At 36.9% G+C, this 19,567-nt stretch overlaps 2 protein-coding genes across 5 annotated transcripts; both read right to left on the bottom strand.

The window, feature by feature from the left end:
- Positions 1 to 770: 770 nt before the first annotated feature.
- On the bottom strand, positions 771 to 8,353 carry LOC126785790 (cysteine-rich receptor-like protein kinase 25). The gene is made up of 7 exons (XM_050511434.1): positions 7,597 to 8,353; positions 3,451 to 3,603; positions 3,087 to 3,208; positions 1,969 to 2,179; positions 1,633 to 1,873; positions 1,386 to 1,539; positions 771 to 1,249 (listed from the first exon to the last, which is right to left on the bottom strand). The coding sequence occupies exons 1-7, from the start codon at positions 8,318 to 8,320 to the stop codon at positions 941 to 943; spliced, it is 1,914 nt and encodes a 637-aa protein (XP_050367391.1). The 5' UTR covers positions 8,321 to 8,353; the 3' UTR covers positions 771 to 940.
- A 4,266-nt stretch (positions 8,354 to 12,619) lies between these two features.
- On the bottom strand, positions 12,620 to 19,505 carry LOC126785786 (cysteine-rich receptor-like protein kinase 10). 4 transcript variants are annotated; one of them, XM_050511426.1, is made up of 15 exons: positions 18,589 to 19,471; positions 18,369 to 18,479; positions 18,134 to 18,294; positions 17,809 to 18,019; positions 17,486 to 17,723; positions 17,185 to 17,335; positions 16,917 to 17,093; positions 15,563 to 15,603; positions 14,711 to 15,375; positions 14,402 to 14,524; positions 14,117 to 14,307; positions 13,808 to 14,018; positions 13,465 to 13,702; positions 13,218 to 13,368; positions 12,620 to 13,143 (listed from the first exon to the last, which is right to left on the bottom strand). In XM_050511426.1, exons 1-15 carry the CDS (start codon positions 19,391 to 19,393, stop codon positions 12,838 to 12,840), a joined length of 3,780 nt encoding a protein of 1,259 aa, XP_050367383.1. In that variant the 5' UTR covers positions 19,394 to 19,471; the 3' UTR covers positions 12,620 to 12,837. The 4 variants fall into 4 exon arrangements, with proteins under 4 accessions (XP_050367383.1, XP_050367384.1, XP_050367386.1 ...); XM_050511427.1 differs by having other exon boundaries at positions 14,402 to 14,521; positions 18,589 to 19,470; XM_050511428.1 differs by lacking the exons at positions 12,620 to 13,143; positions 13,218 to 13,368; positions 13,465 to 13,702 and having other exon boundaries at positions 13,837 to 14,018; positions 14,140 to 14,307; positions 18,589 to 19,505.
- Between the last annotated feature and the right edge of the window lie 62 nt (positions 19,506 to 19,567).

Below are 19,567 nucleotides of genomic sequence, written 5' to 3'. Positions count from 1 at the left end.
GTCTTTGGTTGTTTTCCAAATCCAATTAGATGATTTATTGGGTAAACCTCCTGATAGGATTTAATCTTCCTTGGATAAAGTGGTTGATGTCATCATATCCGTCACGTACTAGTAGAATTTTCCGACAAACTTAACTGGAGAGAGAGTTCACTTGGGCCCATTAAAGACTAAATGAACTAAATGAATACCCTCTATATGAAAAGTCAAAAGATAAAGCATAGGCCCAAGTGGGCTGGAGTTGGAATAAAGCCAGGAATATTGGGAGGTTGGGGTTAAAACGAAGCGGAGCATCAATGTAAATATATATTACTGACGCCTAGCAAAGTAATAAGGCTATACTGTATTACTGATACTGATACATATTGTTTTACATTATTTGAAACATATCAGTGGGACCCGTTTTAGCCATTGCTACAGATTAGTCAAGAGTCATACACGTATCTGAAACACATCAGTGGTCATGACTCATGAGGATTTATTGGTTGGTTTTTGAGAAGTGTTACAGAAATTTCAGAAAAATTATTATACTCTCTCAGCTCTTCTTGATGTCTGATCGAGATTCTATGTAAACCAGTGCTGTAACTGCTCTTTTACTCGCAATATACAGTATTTGACGCAATTAGGATCCTTTTCCACCGCCTCTTTCACAAAAGAAAAAAAAATCATTCTTGACACACGCTGTCCACATATACTGTTGATCGGCGCCCGGAGAGCAATAAGGCTTTAAAAATTAAAACTTCAAAATTATATCAGAACAACGTTGTGAATAATTCTAATTTATAACATTCGATTGCATGAAATTAGAAACAATAATTAATTTCTGCGTGTTGAAAGTATGAGTCGTCGCTAGTAAAATTCATTTCATAAAATAGACAAAGATCGAGGAAGTAGACTAAGATCGGAGGCAATGAAATTCCACGTATGAGTGAACTGCTGCAACTCAACGTGGAATATCATCTGAAACCGTTAAACCATTGACAGAGAAACCAGGTAAATCCCCTAATGTATGGCCGTGATCATTGGAAGATCCACCTGTAATGAAGGCAGGTCGCTCAGGTTTGGTTAGGCTGATACTTTCACTCTTTAACATTAGAAGAACGGACGACATGGTCGGCCTATCGTTTGCCTTTTCTTGAACACACAATAATCCAATGTGGATGTATCTCAAGAACTCAGTTGGATTGCATGCATCTTTCAGCAATGGATCCATCAACTCCAACACTTCCCCTTCATTCCATAATTGCCAAGCCTGCATGCGTGAGAACAATAATGAGTGTACGTACATGTAAAAAATTCGATTAGTTATTTCTAATTAATCAAATTTACTCCTATACCAAAATGATTAACTAAATTAAGACTTCCTATAAATGCATGTAAAACCTTACCTGACTGAGAAGAGTCGGTGTAGAAGTTGTGGGATGAAAGCCTGAAAAGTTCTTTCTCCCCGTTAGGATCTCAAGCAAGAGTATTCCGAAGCTGAAGACATCTGATTTTATAGAATACAATCCCTCCATGGCATATTCTGGAGCCATGTAACCACTAAAGTAGCAGCAAAAAACCACATAAAAGGTTAAAAGCATGAAGACTTAAAGAGTGTAATAGGTACATATGTGTATAGTTAGTACAACTTACTAAGTGCCTACAATTCGCCGGGTGTTTCCTTGAGTTTGATCATCGACTCCAAACATTCTTGCCATTCCAAAATCTGAAATTTTTGGATGCATATTGGCATCTAACAAGATATTGCTCGCTTTCAAATCACGATGTATAACTCGAAGCCTAGAATCTTCATGAAGATAAAGGATTCCTCGCGCGATTCCTACTATTATGGTGCAACGTCTTGGCCAATCCAATAGCTCTCTTTTTTCGGCGTCTACACTCGCATTCAACAAATATATTACAGTTCGATTTACAAATAATTATGTACTATATTTTCAAATTTAACTGATTATTGTGATACTGACTTACCAAACAGAAAATAATCAAGACTTTGGTTGGGCACATATTCATAGATAAGTAGGGTTTCCTCTCCTTCTAAACAGAATCCCAGAAGCCTCACAAGATTCCGGTGTTGAAGCTTAGCAACCAGTAAAACCTCATTCTGGAACTCTCGTACGCCTTGCCCAGAGCTTTTTGACAGCCTCTTCACAGCTATTTCTTGTCTATTATGAAGTGTTCCCTAATGAGTAATATATATAACATAGTTTAAGCAATCATTCCAGTCCCGATCGATCATGAAAAGTTTTAGAATATAATAGAATACAAGTATTCACCAGTGTATGGTGGTATAACCGGTACTATATAGGCGGTGAGCAAATTTGAATCTTACATACTATGTGGCGACATGATAGACCAATAGAAGATCAGTACTGTAGATAAAACTGCCATACGTACTTTACCTTACCTAAGAACTTCTCTTCATCGATATCTTTCATGCATTTTTTGTTTCTCATTTTCACCTAGCTTGATATTTCACAATAGCTTTTATAAAAAAGACATTTCGTTTCTAAAAAAAAAAAAAGACATTTTGATTACTCTCGAGATGTAAATGGAAATTTGAGTCGAACTACTAAGAGATGCTTTTGCATTACTGTGACTAAAAGAAAACAAATTGTGTGCAGTAAGTTGAATAATTTGTGAATTAAAATAATTTTGTGTTTTCGTGTTTGATAGATATATATATATTTTTAAAAAAATTGTTGTCGTGTCATAAGATATTATTTTATGTATATTCTACGAGAACAACTTCTAAACGCAATCTCACAGTTCTCAAATCTACTAGTGACCAATAATTTTGAAAAACGCTTTGTTCTGACTTGATTTACCGAACACAACCGAATTTATAAGTTCACATAAAATTTTTATGTGTAAAACACCCATAGCACCTCTTATAGAGGGCACTAATAATGATTTAGTGGCTGCACAGGTGCTAATGAGTATCCTTTGCCCTTAAAAGACATTGATGCTAAGAGTACCTATTGAGCAACTTTGTAGGCTTTAAAGCTGATTTTCGCTATACAAAAGTAACAAAACTAGGCCTAAGCTGAACAATACATTATCATTAGATTTATAAAAAAAACTTATACCTTAAAAACTTGACCAAATCCGCCTTCACCTAACTTGTAATAGCCGGAAAACTTTTTAGTGGCGGCTTCGATAGTTCCCAAATCAAATTGCAAGGATTCAACAGTTGTCATGTCAACTTGAGCTAATTAGATTAAAAGTGAAGATTAGAGTAAAAAAATCAAATTTAAGTGAAAATTTAAGAAAATTAGCTTGATCAAAGAAACATTTTTTTTCAAAATGTGCACCCTCCTTTACAAAATGAGAAGTCGTTAGTTCTAAACTTCAAACACAACAAACTAATTCCTCGTTTTTTTTTTTTTTTTTGAGAATGCAATTCCACGTTTATTTGATAAAAAAAATTGTGAACTCTCAAATTAATTTTACCTTTATTTCGTTGTCGTTTGGCTCTTTTTAATTTGGGAATAAAACATCTGACCACAACCACAACTGGCACACACAGAGCTGGAGCAAGAATACCGGCTATGACTATGGAGAGGAGTTTACTTTTTTTGGCTACCTTCAAGGCTGGCGGAGGAGGTAAATAATCCACGTAGAAAGGTACAACTCGAATATAATATTACTGTAACAACCCTAAAATTTCAAGTTTGAAAAACTCAAAATTTCAAATTCGTTAAACACTAAACAATTTCAATGAAATCGAAATCATTTAAAATGCACAACGGATCATTACTGAGTTCTCAATACAACTAAGAAAACCAATTATTACAACCCAAATTTATAATTCAACATTACATAAGATGGAAAAGGTAATAATCCTCACAAACTCTCACAAAATTCACAAATAAATCCACACCAATTCTCACTCACAGATCCACGCTAGAAACCTCACCACAAGCAGGATACGAACGACCTCGAGTCTCCGGAGTCGTCAATCAATCTCCACTAATCAACACCTGCGGAATTATCCCCTACACCATCGAATTTGTGCACCGGGATTGTAAACACAAACCCGGTAAGCTTATAGCTCGTATGAGTAAAATGAAAATATATTTCGCATATCAATATATATACGAAAAATCACAAATCAGCAAATATAAATGCCCTCATGAGTCAATGGACGGCCCATCTGGTTGTCCCAAAAATATAAGAAATGAAAGTGCTCATGAGAAATCGGGCAACCCTTCTGGTTACCCAAAAACATTTATAATACGGGTACTAATGAACGCTGGTACACATCCGTTACCCTTCACGTAGTACACCGCTGATATTGATAGCCACCCGCTACCCAACATCCAAAACAATCTGAGTACCCATGAGCCGATAACCACCTGTTACCTCACATGCAGTACTATGGCAGACAGACTAGAGCTCTAACTGTATCGTAACTTTTGCCCGGCCAAAGGCTAGGTTCCAACTTGCCAAACACGTACAATAATCTCACATCATATTGTACAAACATCAAGTCCGAAGATAAATCAATATTTTAACAATCTCCACGTTAAAATCACATACAATAATCTCACATCATATTGTACAAATCAAAGTCACATGCTCGATAAAATCTTGTCATCGAAATGACATCATCACGATAAAATCATAACAGTACATTATACAGCAAACTATATATATATATGTACTTATTTACCATTTATACGAATATATATATAATCCACTATATCGTATACGTGTCATAATTAGTAAACACGTCCGAAGACAAAACGTTTAACAAACACATATTAAAATCACGTACAATAATCTCACATCATATTGTACAATTTAATTTACATGCTCGTCATATAATTCTCGTCATCGAAATGACTAATTCCAATGAATTCATAACAGTATATAATATAACAAACTATATATATAAGTACTTATTTACCATTTATACGAATATATATATTCCACTATATCATATGCATGTCGTATTTCAATATTTAAAACTCTTGCAAAAATCTTGAATTCACCGCAAGGGTAGATTCGTAAATAAGTGAGATTTTACTCACCTTATCGACTCGAGCGTAATTCCACAATTTCCGAAGATAATTTCTTTCCTTGATTTATCGATCACCTTGAAAAGATAAGAAAAGAATTTAGAATCGTTTCGTAAACCTTTAAATGCCGAAACAGTAATAATCGGTTATTGGTCAGCAATTTTCGGTTTTACGAATTTACTGTTCGCTGTTACTGTTCACTGGACACTATTCACTGTTTACTATTCACGTATTCACTATTTTATGTATTTAATGTACATATACACATCCAATACGTATCTCTGTACGAATACATACTGTTTACGTATTTCTGTGCGTATAAATACTATTCGAATGTACATATTGTCTCAGTAAATAAAAATTACCGAATTACCCTTTCAAAATTACTTTTTATCTTTACTAAAAGTAATTTACATTTACATTTACCGTACGTAAATAAAATTTACATTTACTGTGTCGGAGTTACTGTCCACGCGCCGCCGCACGTGGCGGCGCGTGGGGTGCACGCGCCACCACCGGCAGGCCGCGCGTGGGGCACACACGCCGAGCCTAAAGCCGGCGCGTAGCACGCCACCGCCACCCTATTTCTCTCCTTTCTCTTCCTCCTCCACCCTGCACGGCCCAAGGGCACCCCCACACTGCCTCATGCTCTCACACGCGCCGCTTAAGGCGGCGGTGTTCAACCCATCCACTCCCTACTCCGATCGCCACAATTCGAACCAAAAACAACAACAATCCATTCACAACAATCAATCTATACTAACCCTCACCTCAATCGGACCCTTGGACCGTTAGATCGTCGTCGGAGAGCTCGAGATGCCGGCGGTGCCTATCGCGATTTTCGATCGCCAATCTTGTCACCGGAGGCACTAAGGGCGAGGAGAGATGGTGGTGGTGCAGTCCCTATGCCCTGGTCTCATCGGCGAAGTGCTTGGACGACGGGAGAAATTGCGAGGCTTCGGGATGTCGCGTGGGAGCTTATGGCGGCGAGGTGAGGAGCGTCGTGCACGAGGGTCGCTCGCGGTGAGGCTTGCGAGGGTCGAGGATGTGGCGGTGTCTGCCACGGAGGGCTGGGCGGCAAGACTCGGGGAGGGTGAGAGAGAAGGAGGGAGGCGCGGGGCGAATGAAGGAAGTGGGTTTCTGAAAATGGAAACTCTACTTCACAAAGTTTCCTTTTATACCCCCCTCTAAAATCGGAAACTAACTTCCGTCGTTAATAACTTTTACGTACGACGTTCGATTCGAACGCGTGACGCGTCCACAAACTCATATCGACGAGCTCTACAACTTTCGTGAAGGAAGTTTTCACAACCGAGCGACGGAATAAAAGTCGATATATACGTTGCGGTAACGTTACGTTTTTCAAATTAAACATTCCGAGAACGTTTCCGTTTCCGTTTCGTAAATTCGCAAGAAATCAAATTCATTTTAATTGAATTTCACAACTTTATAGAATTCAAATCAAACCAAACATTGTTTTGAAAAATAGGGTTATTACAATTACAACTTGGACTCGTAACTCTTGCCCCTGTTTTTCTAGTACAACAAATTTGAAGGTATGCTATGACTTCTGTAAGGCAACTACTGCAATCTGCGGTAGAGAGATCCTGCGTGCACCGTCCAAGTGTGTACAGCGTACTTGACGCTGTAACATTTGCATCTTTAGTTGCAAACTTATCGGCGGCATTGATAACCTTTAGGACTAGCCCTTCCACGGTACTGCTTAATAATTGATTAAATTCGGGTGCTCCATTAATCTCTGTCTGGTTGGCAACGACCTCAATCACAATCCCTGCAAACCCAATTGGCCAAAAAATTGTTTACGAGTGACTCATAATCACACCCAGATCAATTCAGTCCCTTTACTAATCCTTAATTCTTAAACACTATAAATTATTTAATCAAACAAAACTTGATGACCGGCTTGAGTGATGTTCTCATATTATCTTATATTTATACTTCTTATATCCTTAATTTATATATTTAGTTCTCTAATTTATGATTGATTTATGTTATTTTAGTTTATGTCAAATAGAGAAGAAAATAAACTAAAATAAGGTAACAAAGATTAAATAGCGATTATAAACTTCATTGTCATAATCTGCATGTGCAGAACGTCCAACTTTGCCGACCTCCTAAGAGAATTTCAGATCGAATCAGACCATGAGTCTTATATCATTGGAAATATGCATAAGCCTATTTTCTATAGGATTTTATGGATCTTAATTTTGATACTGAGTCTTTTAATTTGATTAACATCTGGATTATGGAGCATCTATGATATGTTTTGTGAAGAAGCATAATCAAAACAGAACAAAACTCTCAGATCATTTATGTCATATTTCCATCTGATTCAACACATGTTATGAACAAGCTGTATAAAAATGAATCTAATGTTAATACTCAATACTAGTCGTATTTTTACCTTTCCCAGCTGAGCTCGGCGGAGATAGAGGGAGAGTGGTCAATGGTCGCGGCGCCGGTGCAGGCAGCGCGAATGCTGGCGGTGCATAATACACCGGCGGCGGTGGTGGGAGCGCATTTGATGGCAGCTCCGGTGTGTAATACGTTTAATCCTTATAAAAGGGATATTGTTCAAACCTAACAGTACAACTTGGATTCAGAACTCGTCCCCCTATCTTTCCGCTGCAGCAAGCCGGCAAATACGCTATAGCTCCCTGGAGACACCGATTGCATTCGAAATTAGACAAGTCCTGCGTGCACTGCCCCAAGCTGTACACATTCATCAACTCTGTGAAGTTAGCCTCTCTCGTCGCGAACCTATCGACGTCGTTCGCGGCCTCTGTGGCCACCTCCGTCATGCTCTTCCCCAAAACCTGGTTGAACCGGATGGGCTCGCCGCTGACGTTGGCGGTGTTCGACAGGAACACCGCTGGGGACTCGGCGGCGACGGAGAAGAAGGACTTGTTGGAGTACAGGAGTATGCAGTCGTCATACCAGATCACAACCTCTTTCTGGACCGGGCACCGTTGCACGACCCCCGAGGTCGCGGTGGCTACGCATGCTTTGCAATCGTTGGTGGTGAGGTCACCGCGGCAGAGGAAGAGCCCGTAGACTGTTTCGGCAGGGGAACGGCCGGCGGTGGCGTTGTAAAAGCCGGTGGTGCGTGTGGAGTTGGAGGAGAGAGTGGAGAGGAGGTGGTTTCGGTTGGATTGGAAGGTGGAGTTTGGGGTGAAGACGGTGGTGTTGGGGCAGATATGGTAGAGGTAGACGGCCTCTGCAGTCGGAAAGCTTAGCAGGGTGACCACTGATAGGAAGAGAAGGATCATTTCTGCCATGTTAAGTTGCTTTTGTTTTAGCTAGGATTTGAATGCAAATCGTTGCAGGTCTGTTATGATAATTATCAATGTATAAGATGGTACGAACACGTCTTGGGTCTTGAAAGATGGTAGTCAAGGAAGCTAAAGCCAAGTTTAATGGTGTGTTGTTGAGATTGTCCATTTATCCATTCCAGAGTTGAAAAATATTACAGTAGTCAAAATCGGAGGAGGAATAGACGAGGAAAGAGAGATTAAATTTTGAAAAACGTTGAGTCGAAGATGGGGACGGGAGTTGTAACCAAAAAAAAAAAAACAGACGGGAGTGTGGGAAAATAGAGTGATTCATGTGTGTACCTGGGTATTCCTATACCGGGAAAATATCAAGGCTCTGCTTGAACGCGTTATGTCATGATATCACTAGGTGAAAAATGAAACAGAGGAACCTTACGCAACCCTAAAGTCAAGTCAAGCCAGGATCAATATGTCATCATATCCGTCAATACTCACTACTGACTCTAGATCACATGTCCTTCATCTCGTAGAATTTTCCGACAAACCTAACTAAAGAAATAAAGGAAACAAAACATAATTTCACTTGGGTCCATTAAAGACTAAATGAACTAATGAAGTCTACTTTTATATGAGAAATAAATGTATCGACCACCTTTTATTTGTCAATTTTGTATTCATCCTTATAAACTCATGTAATGTCATGTGTCTTTTCTCAAATCAAAATTAAACTAATAATTAAGCAATTTAACACATGATATGAATTTAGAAGGGTAGACACAAGGTGAGTAAATAAAAAGTAGTCGACAAATTTGTTTTCCTTTATATGAATGAGACAGAGCTTAGTACATCCTTGTCTAGGCTGTACAAAGATTTTTTTTGAATTTTCAAATAGAGTAGGTTATTATAGCCAATGTTCTAAATATTCCGATATATCTTCGATATATCCCTGATATTAAGAAAACGATACGATAAGTTGCTTATCGGTTAACCAAAAAAATCAAGTCAAATAACGATATATCGGTGCGTTTTAAAAAATAAAAAAAACACGTTGTTTTGAAAAAATAATTTAACGAAAATGAAAGTTTCGTTGATAGCATTCAATGACGAGAGAGTTTATGATGAATAATCACCTCTATTTAATAAAAATAATACTATTTATGTATTTTAATTGTCAAAACAATCAAATATTTTTTATGAAGTTTATTTAGTACATTTACTTCTATAAATTTTAATTTCTCAAGTTTATTTTGTATATTTTGACGTATATGTTTATAAATATATTAAATTTAATTAAAAATTAGTAAAAATGATAAATCCGATATAAGTTCGATATATCCCCGTTATATCCTTATTTTATAAAACCGATACGATGCCGATAACCGCTATTTAGACCATTAATTATAACTAACATATGTCTATCTCTAATTCTCTATAGAGATATCACATACAAAAAATTAAAATAAATCATCGTCTTAGTAAAAATAGACAACAGTAATAAAATAATATTATTATTATGGAGTCTTCACACACATGGACAAATCCAACACCTACACGCCACCTTATGCTCTAATCCTCTTTATATAACTTTTATATATTTAATAAGTTTTAGTTCTCCTTATTTTAATCATCGTACAAAACGAAAAGTAGGTCTAAAATGTTTCTTTTTCTAAAGTAGCAGCTGCCAGCAGTTTCTTTTTTCGAGAGACAGAGACTTTGACAACACATACTTTTTCCCCTAAATTTTTTTCGATCGACTGTCATATTCTTCTAAAATCAAAGCCTCAAAGGTATTCTACCATTCTCTTTCTTTTTTTAATTCTAGATTGATTTTTATAATAACGGATGCTCAGAAGGCAAACACGTTGAAGACGACGTCCATGTTCGATTTCTTCAAAAAGAATGTGGAATCGTCAAGAAACGAGTCTACAAACCCAAATACTTCTCTTATTTCTATTGCTCTAGTTTTTGTTGACCATAATCAATCTCCTCATCTTTAACCACAAAATGAAAGAGATGAATCTCATAGAGGTGAAGATAATCAAGAATTCGATATCAATTCACCGTGATCTAGGTGTACATCATCAAATATGCAGCTATCCTGTAAAACAACATGATAATTTTCAATTATCATATATTTTACTATGACCATATCAACCGGAATTAGAATAGTATCCATCCCACTTAGATGAAGATCAAAGTCGTCGGTTCAGTAAATCATGGTTCAAAAAATTTAAATGGTTGGAGTATTCAATAAAAAAAGATAAGGCCTATTGTTTTCCATGCTTCGTTTTTTTTATAAAGATAAGTCACATAAATCATTTACTGTTGAAGGTTTTCAGTTACTTGAAGAAAGTTGGTAGAGGAGGTTGTGCCTTCAAAATTCATGTGGGTGTCATCAAATCTGCACATCATCTTGCTATGCAACAATGGAAGGACCTTAGGAATTCATCAACACATATTGATAAGATGACAGATAGGGTACCACCAGCCAAAGTGATGGAGAATCGGTTGCGTTTAAATACAACTATAGAAAGTGTCAAATTTTTGGGAACTCAAGCATTGGAGTTTATAGGTAATGACGAGTCTCTAACATCAGATAATCGTGGAAATTTTAATTATTTACAGGAGGCTTTTAGTAAAAACAATCCAGAGATTAAGAGTCTTAGATAATGCTCTCATTAATGCTAAGTACACTTCACCAACAATACAAAAGGAGATTCTCAATATTTGGGCTAACAAAGTCACAACTACAATTCAGGAAGAAGTTGGGGATAATAAATTTTGTCTTCTTGTGGATGAAGCAAGTGACTCTTCTCATAAGGAACATATGGGTATTGTTCTACGATTTATTGGCTAAAAGGTTTTGTGAGAGAGCGATTTTTTGCTATTGTGAATGTTGTTAACATAAAAGCTCAAACTCTTAAAAATGAGATATGCAATGTGTTGTGTAAATATACGTGGCTCATGGAATGAATTACAAACATTATTTTTTTTTCAAGATTGTCCATATGCATATTATATACATTGTTTTGCTCATCGTGACACGACATGCCCTAAATATTATCTTAATAACTCGAATAAGTTGTGCGGGGATTCCTATTCAAGGAGATATACTAAAAATTTCGGTATAATCCCCCTTGAAAGTGACCAACCCTACCTACACGAAATAATACTTCTATAAACTCAAGACCAACCTCAACACCTGAATCCTCCTTACTCCCGATTCATCTACCAAACTCCACCATTGATAAATTTTCACGTAGCTCTATTGTTCTATCAATCTATTTTATACTACAAAGTATCAGAGCAGTGAATACAAATCACAACATATTTAGCAAAAGTGGCATGGTGGACTATGCCTTTGTTTCAGGTAACCTTGACCTCTTCTGCCTATTTTCGGAACTGGGTGAGTGAAACCGAAGGGCCCAGAGGAAAGTATTTAAAACAAATACGTTAGAGTGAGTGGACAAAAATAAAATAATAAATAAAATAAATAATTTAATATACTTTCTAATTTTTATAATAATAAAATCTCCTACATGCACGTGCTAACAAATTTTTTAATAACATTAAATGTTCTTACGTAAAACGGACTAGTCCCCACTGGTCAAAATAATACCAATAAGAATAATTATGGAAAACCGACTAGCCCCAGTTGTCAAAATAAAATCAATAAGTACAATTATGGAAAGCCGACTAGCCCCACTAGTCAAAATAAAATCAATAGTAAAATAAATGAGTAACCAAAATAGTAGACTAGCCCCGCTAGCTTAAATAATATAAATAAGAATATTTATAGAAAATGAACTAGCCTCGTTAGCCAAAACAAATATCAAAGCCATACAGTAATTACAGTGTCCCCCCCCCCCCCCCCGGGACAAAATAAGTGCTCCCCAAACTCTCAATATCGTCACGTCACGTTAATTGAAAGGGTATTGGGCTGTCGTGGTATTGCCGACTATACCACATTGCTTCCCAGGCGGAAAATGATACATCATACTCGCATAATCAATAATCTCAAAGTGTATGACATCAAAAGTAATCGAGGACATCATACTAGCATAAATGATCACAATGACCAGTGTAAAAGTTCAAGGATTCATGGTTTTGACTTTTGAAGGAGAATAGGAAAACTGGAAAAGCACTAATCTTTGTGCCGTTTGTGGCAGAACATAAATATTTTTTTCGACCAAGGCTCTTCCATAGTTCGCCCATGGATTCTGTAACTTCTAGATTTCCGGTCGCAGACTTTGCCACTGATCAAGTTGTAAATCTTTAACCTTTTTCCAGACTGTATGATTAGGCGGAGAAATATGGCAACTTTTGTTAAACTAATGAGCTTACAGAAATGGGCCTATCATAGACTTGAGTTTACATTTAGCTCACGGTACAGTAAACCTTACATTTACCTCGTATCACCTATTGCTGTAAACTACCTTGCAAGTTCAAATACATACATAAACACTAACCAAGATTCCTACTTTGAATTTTCAATTTTTCAGTCGGTAAATGCAGGAATTCTTTCACCTTGGCAAAATGATGGAAAGAGTGAGCCCGTTCGTAGTAGTAGGACTAGAAGAACTAGACTCATGAATTGGAGCAATTCTACTTGCTGCAAATATTGCTGGTTTCTTTGGCTCAGGGAGCTCAATTGAATCACTTCCCAGCAGCACAACCACATCTGACATTGTCGGTCTTTCTTCAGGGTCTTCCTGCACGCACAAAAGCCCTATATGCATGCATCTCAAAATTTCTTTTGTTGGGGATGATTCCAGCAAGGTAGTCTCTACAAATTCAACTTCTTTTCCATCCTTCCATAGATGCCATGCCTATAAGTTATTTAAGCAGATTTAAATTCACGTCAAAATAGGAGCAGAAATGGAATATATAGATAAGAACTTACATATGCAACGAGTGTCTTGGCATGTTCAGTGAGATAGAACCCACTATTTCTTTTCCCACTAATAATCTCAAGCATGATTACTCCAAAGCTGAAAACATCAGATTTTACAGAAAATAGACCCTCCATCGCATACTCAGGAGCCATGTAGCCGCTGATTAAGTATAAAGCATTAGCTTGATCTCTACTCCACACATTCAAAGAACTCAAAAAATTGGAAAAATAGAAAAAAAAAATGAAGCGTACTCACTAAGTTCCTACAACTCTGTTAGTATTAGCTGTGTTCTGATTTTCACAAAATATCCTTGCCATGCCAAAGTCTGATATTTTGGCCACCATTCCATGGTCCAACAGTACATTGCTGGGTTTTAAATCTCTGTGAATGATTCTGAGCCGAGAGTCTTCATGAAGATATAGAAGTCCTCGGGCGATTCCTTTAATGATGTTGTCATATGCTTCCCAAGTAAGTTCAGCATGTCGTTGTGAATCTGAAATTCACAACATGTTTAACTAAATGTGCTAGTATGATCTGATACAACTCATACAAGGCAGAAAGTACATGATAGATAGATAGTAGTTAGGCCTAACAATACCAAAGATAAAAGTGTCAAGGCTTTTATTTGGCATGAACTCATACAAAAGCAGCTTCTCCTCTCCTTCGAAGCCACATGCCAAGAGCCGCACTAGGTTTCTGTGTTGAAGCTTTGCAATGAGTTTGACTTCATTTTTGAACTCTTCTAAGCCTTGCCACGACTTCCTTGATAATCTTTTAACAGCTACTTCTTTCCCATCTGGTAGCACACCCTAACAGTAATTACAGAAAGATTAAGTGCAAGTTAGGGACAGATACAGATACCAATTACTACTTGGCCCATTTGAACTATGATAAATAGCAGCATTACCTTGTAAACAGTACCAAACCCACCTTGTCCAAGTTTGTTAGAATCTGAAAAGTCATCTGTAGCTGTCTTAATAGTTGCTACATCAACAAATGGAAGCTCCTCGGAAGTCACCAATTTGCCGCTTTCTGTAATTGTGACTTCAGTGGGACTTGCCTGATTATGTAATAATACATGCTCGCATCTCTCTTCATCTGCAAAAAGATACAAATGGAGATAAAATTATAAATTCATTAGCTAGGTAATCCTGCATAAACCTCAGAATAACCAATAACATCATCCTTGTACCTTTGACAGATTTTGATTTCTTTCTCAATCGAAAATGAACTGCACAAACTAATACTAGAACTGCAAATAGCATTACGGATGCAGATGTTACCACCACCTTCCAAGTCTGCCAGTCATCCCCTGCTAACAAGTGTCATAATGATCATGTATGAGCTGACAAGTTGTATGTTCTATGTAAGCAAGCAATGCAAATATACTTGTTTCCCTAATACTATTTATCTCCAATGTACTGCAACCAATGTATTCTAATATATTGCTAACAGTATGTCTGTATGTATGAGTATCAAAAGAAGATTTGAAGTCTCTAACCTTTCGAATTTGGATAAATTAACAGACTGCTTGTGCCATTAAAAAACTGGTAGACCTCAAACCTCACATTACAATTTCTACTGACAACAGTTCCACCTTGATAAGAGGAGCAGCATGATGAAAGATCCTCCAAAGCAGAAACAAGACAGTTATTGCATTCAATTTCAGATATATCTCTGGTGCACTGTTCCATACCATAAATAGATCTATTTCCTGGAAACTCAATTTTGCCAGTTGCAAACATATTCGTTGAAGAAGTAAACGCAGACTCTCTGGAGAGGTTATTCATTAAATACATCAAAACAGCACCAAAGTAATGTGCATCTGATACACTCTTATACTGATTATTCTGTTCGGGGTACTTCCCAGTATAAGACATTGATGAAAAGAACATCTGGTAGGAATAGCGAACTTGACATAGTTCATACCAAATCAATGCATCTGTAGAGTTACACTTGTTGAAGATTTCCTGGCTTGCATCACTCACACATTTCTGACAATCCGTGGAGTTCACATCCCCTCTGCAAAGTGTTTGTCCATAAACTTTATCACGGCTAGCACCAATTGTGGTGTTGTAGAAGCCACCAAAGATGGAAGTGTTGATTGACAATGACTCAAGAAGCTGCTTCAGATTACTTTCAAATTGGCTGCTAGGAGTGTAGTTCCTGGCATCAGTATTGCAAAAAGTGTAAAGAGGATCTGTACCAGAAACATTAGCTGGTAATAAAAGTGGTAGAATCATGAAAAGCAGAACTAAAAGTGTGTCCATTTTCTAGAAATGGGAAATACAATAGACAGAGTAATCCAATAGCATATTAGAAACAAAGACAGACTCATTAATTTAGTTCTCACATGATGCTTTGACTTCCAATATCCAATAGCAATGAAACTTCCTGGAGATAGAAACCAATGCAAGAATAAGTATTTGAAAGATTTGAATTGTTCACAATGAAAGAGACAGGCACATGGTTATGTCCTAATATTTTACTCGATTAATCAAAAACGTTGACACCTTAGTTATATTACATACTAATATTTCCAAGTTCAGTTAATCAAAACTATAATTAATTATCTACAATTTGGATCCAGACCAGTGAACAAACAAGTAGTTGGTAGGTGTAATATCTAGACTCCTCCTGGAGAGCCTCAAATTATGTGTCTGAAAAGTCATGCAGAAGAGTATAGCCATCAAGTTACTACTAAAGAGTTGGTCTTGGCATAAGTGACACAACATAGCAGACTTGACCAATAGACTTTTTAAAAAAATCTAAATGAAATGAAATTTTAATGTAACAATTATTATATAATGAATTTCCATAATTTACTGATATAAATGAGTTATCCAGCCATCATTCTGAATAAAAATCTACCTTAATGCATCCATCTTAGTGTCGAATAATACTGGTAAGAGAATATATAGAAAAAGGCATAGTAGCAGAGAACAAACTCAAGTTTCATATACAGCTTTCGTTGCTAATATCACAGCCTTTGTGTCAAGTCTTATAAAATTTGAAAGCGAAATTAAGGTAACTAAAAGAAAAAATCTGGGTTGTCACCTTCAGTGCACATTCCAGGTTGGTCAGACAAATTGACAAATGCCATTCAAAACACATTTAAAATGAGAAGCATGATCTTATCTTGTACAATATGAAGTCAATTTCTATGGATCTTATTCGTTACTCAAATTCTAGGTTTTTAGTGAAAAATTCATAAAAAATCAAACAATTGGATCTTAGCAGCAACCAGCACAAGTAGCTAACCACCTTAAATTTAATTTATCAGCATGGATTTTCTGTGTGTGTGGACAAAATTATCTTCACACCCTAATATATATATATATATATATATTATATATAGTTCAAGATGGAAGAAGAGAAGACGTATTCTTCAATTTTGAGTTAAGAATTTACATCAGAGTAATATGCACAATCTGAGGGATCTGTATAAATAACTTTACTTACTACAAAGTACAAATCAAGTAAAGTGAACAACAATCAAATACACAATCCAAGTATTATGTGCCTGGTAGGACAAAGCATCAGTGCATTACAATTTCCAATGCCATCCATGAACAATTTCATTAACGAGGCATAATATTAGAAACTGTTAATCCATTAATAGAACAAATATCAGCACCTCCCTCATTATGCTGATTGGTGAATCTTCCCATGTTGAAGGCGGGTTTTTCAGGTTGAGTGAGACTTACAGTTTCGCTTTTCAACATTACAACTGCAGAAGACATGGTTGGTCTGTCATTTGCATCTTCTTGAACACACAACAAACCGATATGGAGATATCTTAAGAATTCTCCTGGATCACATGAACCAACCAGTAACGGATCAACTAGCTCCAACCCTTTTCCTTCATCCCATAATTTCCATGCCTGCATATCGATCATCATACACCGGATAAGCACTCTGCAATATAACTTTGAGGAAGTGTGCATCTATGAAAGTTTTGTTACATAGACTTACATAAGCTATGAGGCTATGGGCGCGTTTTAAAAGATGAAAGCCAGTGTTCCTTCTTCCAGTTATAATCTCAAGCAAGAGTACTCCAAAGCCATAAACATCAGACTTGACAGAATATAGTCCCTCCATAGCATATTCTGGTGCCATATATCCACTGTTACATACAAAATTTCATGGTAAATGTTTAAAAACAGAACCAGAAGATGAAAACAAAGCATCGCAATTGGACCAACATATAAAAAGGAGCTAAAAACCTAATTGCTTCATTAAAACTAGATTGGATGATCAGACATTAAGAACTTACTAAGTCCCAACTATAGTAGCAGTATTAGCTTGGCCTTCATTTCCTGCAAAGATCCTTGCCATGCCAAAGTCTGAGATCTTTGGATTCATCTCATTGTCCAATAATACATTGCTAGCTTTCAAGTCTCTATGAATGATTCTAAGTCGAGAGTCCTCATGCAAATAAAGTAATCCCCTTGCAATTCCACTAATGATGCTCATACGACTGCTCCAATCAAGTTGTGCACGTTTCTTTGAATCTAACCACACATTATAAGCAAAGTGCTAGATTAAGATCCATCTTAAGAAAATCGTGAAAGATCCTCAGTGAGAAAATAAACTAACCAAAGAGGATGACATCTAAGCTGTTGTTTGGCATGTATTCGTATACAAGCAGTTTTTCTTCTCCATCGACACAGAAACCTAAGAGCCGAACAAGATTTTTATGCTGAAGTTTCATTATCAGTAGAACCTCATTTGTAAATTCCTCTGAACCTTGCTCAGAACAGCTTGAGAGCCTCTTGATTGCCACTTCCTTACCATCCCTCAGTACACCCTGAGTGATCAAGACCACATTGCTTTATCAACATACAGAAGATGCGAAACAAGCAGATACTACATACAAAGATATAGTTGAATACTGAATATTTACGTGAAACATTATTACTACCTTGTAAACTGGGCCAAATCCACCTTCCCCAAGCTTATTTGAACCAGAGAAATTGCAAGTAGCTGCATGTATCGAAGCCAAACTAATATAGGGGTACTCCTGAGCTGTTGTGTCATTTTGTTTATCGAACAAATCATGTTGTCCTAAAGTTTCTCTATTCCCTGAACAAAAGAAACCTGCTTTAAGAAAATGACTTAAAGGAAGCTGTTTGAAGTAAAATTAGAACAGTTGCTACCTCTTCTCTTTGCTTTTCTGAGATTTCTCATTGCAAGACAGACACAGGAAACTAGTAGTAGCCCCAGGAATGCTGGCAAAATTGTAAGGACTGCGATCAACCACTTCCTGCCTGCATTTAGGAGAAATCATTGGCAGTTTAAAATTAGTTTCCGTTGTGAGACATACAATAAGTTGCACAATTCTATGTCCAAATATAGACAACGTAAACAAGAACTTACCCCTCCCTTTGTTATTAGCAACAGGAGCTTCAGATGTTGATCCATTATAGAAGGGATAAAACTCATACCTCAGGTAACAACTACGACTGAGAAGTCTCGCACCAATGGAGAAATAGTATGCTCTTAAAACATCTTCTCTGGCTCTATCAAGACAGATATCACATTCATCCCCAGTTAAGTCTGTAGTGCACTGCACAAGAGCATATACGATTTTCTCTTGAAAGGCTACTTCTCCAGTGGCATACATGTTCAGTGAATGATTAAAAGCCGCCTGCTGAGTTAGTTTACTCAGTGTCTTGTTCACAACTGCCTCGAATTTTTCAGGGTCTGAAATATTCTTCGTGTTAGCTAAGGGGATGTTGTCATTTACATTCAATCTGCCAAAGAAATTCTGATTGGAGTAGCGCAGTTGACAGTTCTCCTCCCATACAACCGCTTCTTTGGAGTTGGGACATATGTTTGCAATGTCTTCTTGCGCCATGTTTATGCAAACACGGCAGGAATCGGGATCAAGATAGTCAAGGCACATGTAGAGAGCAAAGACTTTATCTGGCTCATTTCCAAAGGATGTATTGTACAACTTGGAAACAGAAGCATTGGAAGGTAACGAACTGAGCAAAGTATTGAGGTTTTTCGCAAACGTACTATTTTCAGAATAGATGGAAGTGTTTGAGCATAATTTATATGGAGGGTCAGCATAAGCAAGATTACAGAAGAGAGAGATTATGACAGAACAAAGCAAAAGCAGTTCTGGAAATTGAAACATAATTTGGTTTTCAATTCTTGAACTATGAAAAACCACCATCTACTACAAATCTACAACAACAGCAACAGATTCATACTAACTGGTCTAAGACTTTGAGCAGATTAATATAAACATATAATGAAACAAGTGACTTATTGTTTTGCAGTATTCTATTGCCAAGTAATTTCTGGGCCAGAGTGCTCGACTTCCAAGCATTCAATTGGCTATAATTTC

The sequence above is a fragment of the Argentina anserina genome, chromosome 3 (genome assembly GCF_933775445.1).
Source record: "Argentina anserina chromosome 3, drPotAnse1.1, whole genome shotgun sequence".
Taxonomy (NCBI): Eukaryota; Viridiplantae; Streptophyta; class Magnoliopsida; order Rosales; family Rosaceae; genus Argentina; species Argentina anserina.
The sequence above is the reverse complement of the archived record's forward strand: the minus strand, read 5'-3'. Positions and strand labels throughout refer to the sequence as shown.

Coding starts and splice junctions, on each gene's coding strand:
- LOC126785790 (XM_050511434.1), bottom strand. CDS start 8,320: ATGGCAGAAATGATCCTTCTCTTCCTATCAGTGGTCACCCTGCTAAGC. Junction 3,209..3,450: donor CAAACGACAACGAAATAAAG/GTAAAATTAATT, acceptor TAATCTAATTAG/CTCAAGTTGACATGACAACT. Junction 1,250..1,385: donor CACCGACTCTTCTCAGTCAG/GTAAGGTTTTAC, acceptor TCACGCATGCAG/GCTTGGCAATTATGGAATGA.
- LOC126785786 (XM_050511426.1), bottom strand. CDS start 19,393: ATGGTGGTTTTTCATAGTTCAAGAATTGAAAACCAAATTATGTTTCAA. Junction 14,525..14,710: donor AATTTATCCAAATTCGAAAG/GTTAGAGACTTC, acceptor GACACTTGTTAG/CAGGGGATGACTGGCAGACT. Junction 13,144..13,217: donor CCAAGACACTCGTTGCATAT/GTAAGTTCTTAT, acceptor AATAACTTATAG/GCATGGCATCTATGGAAGGA.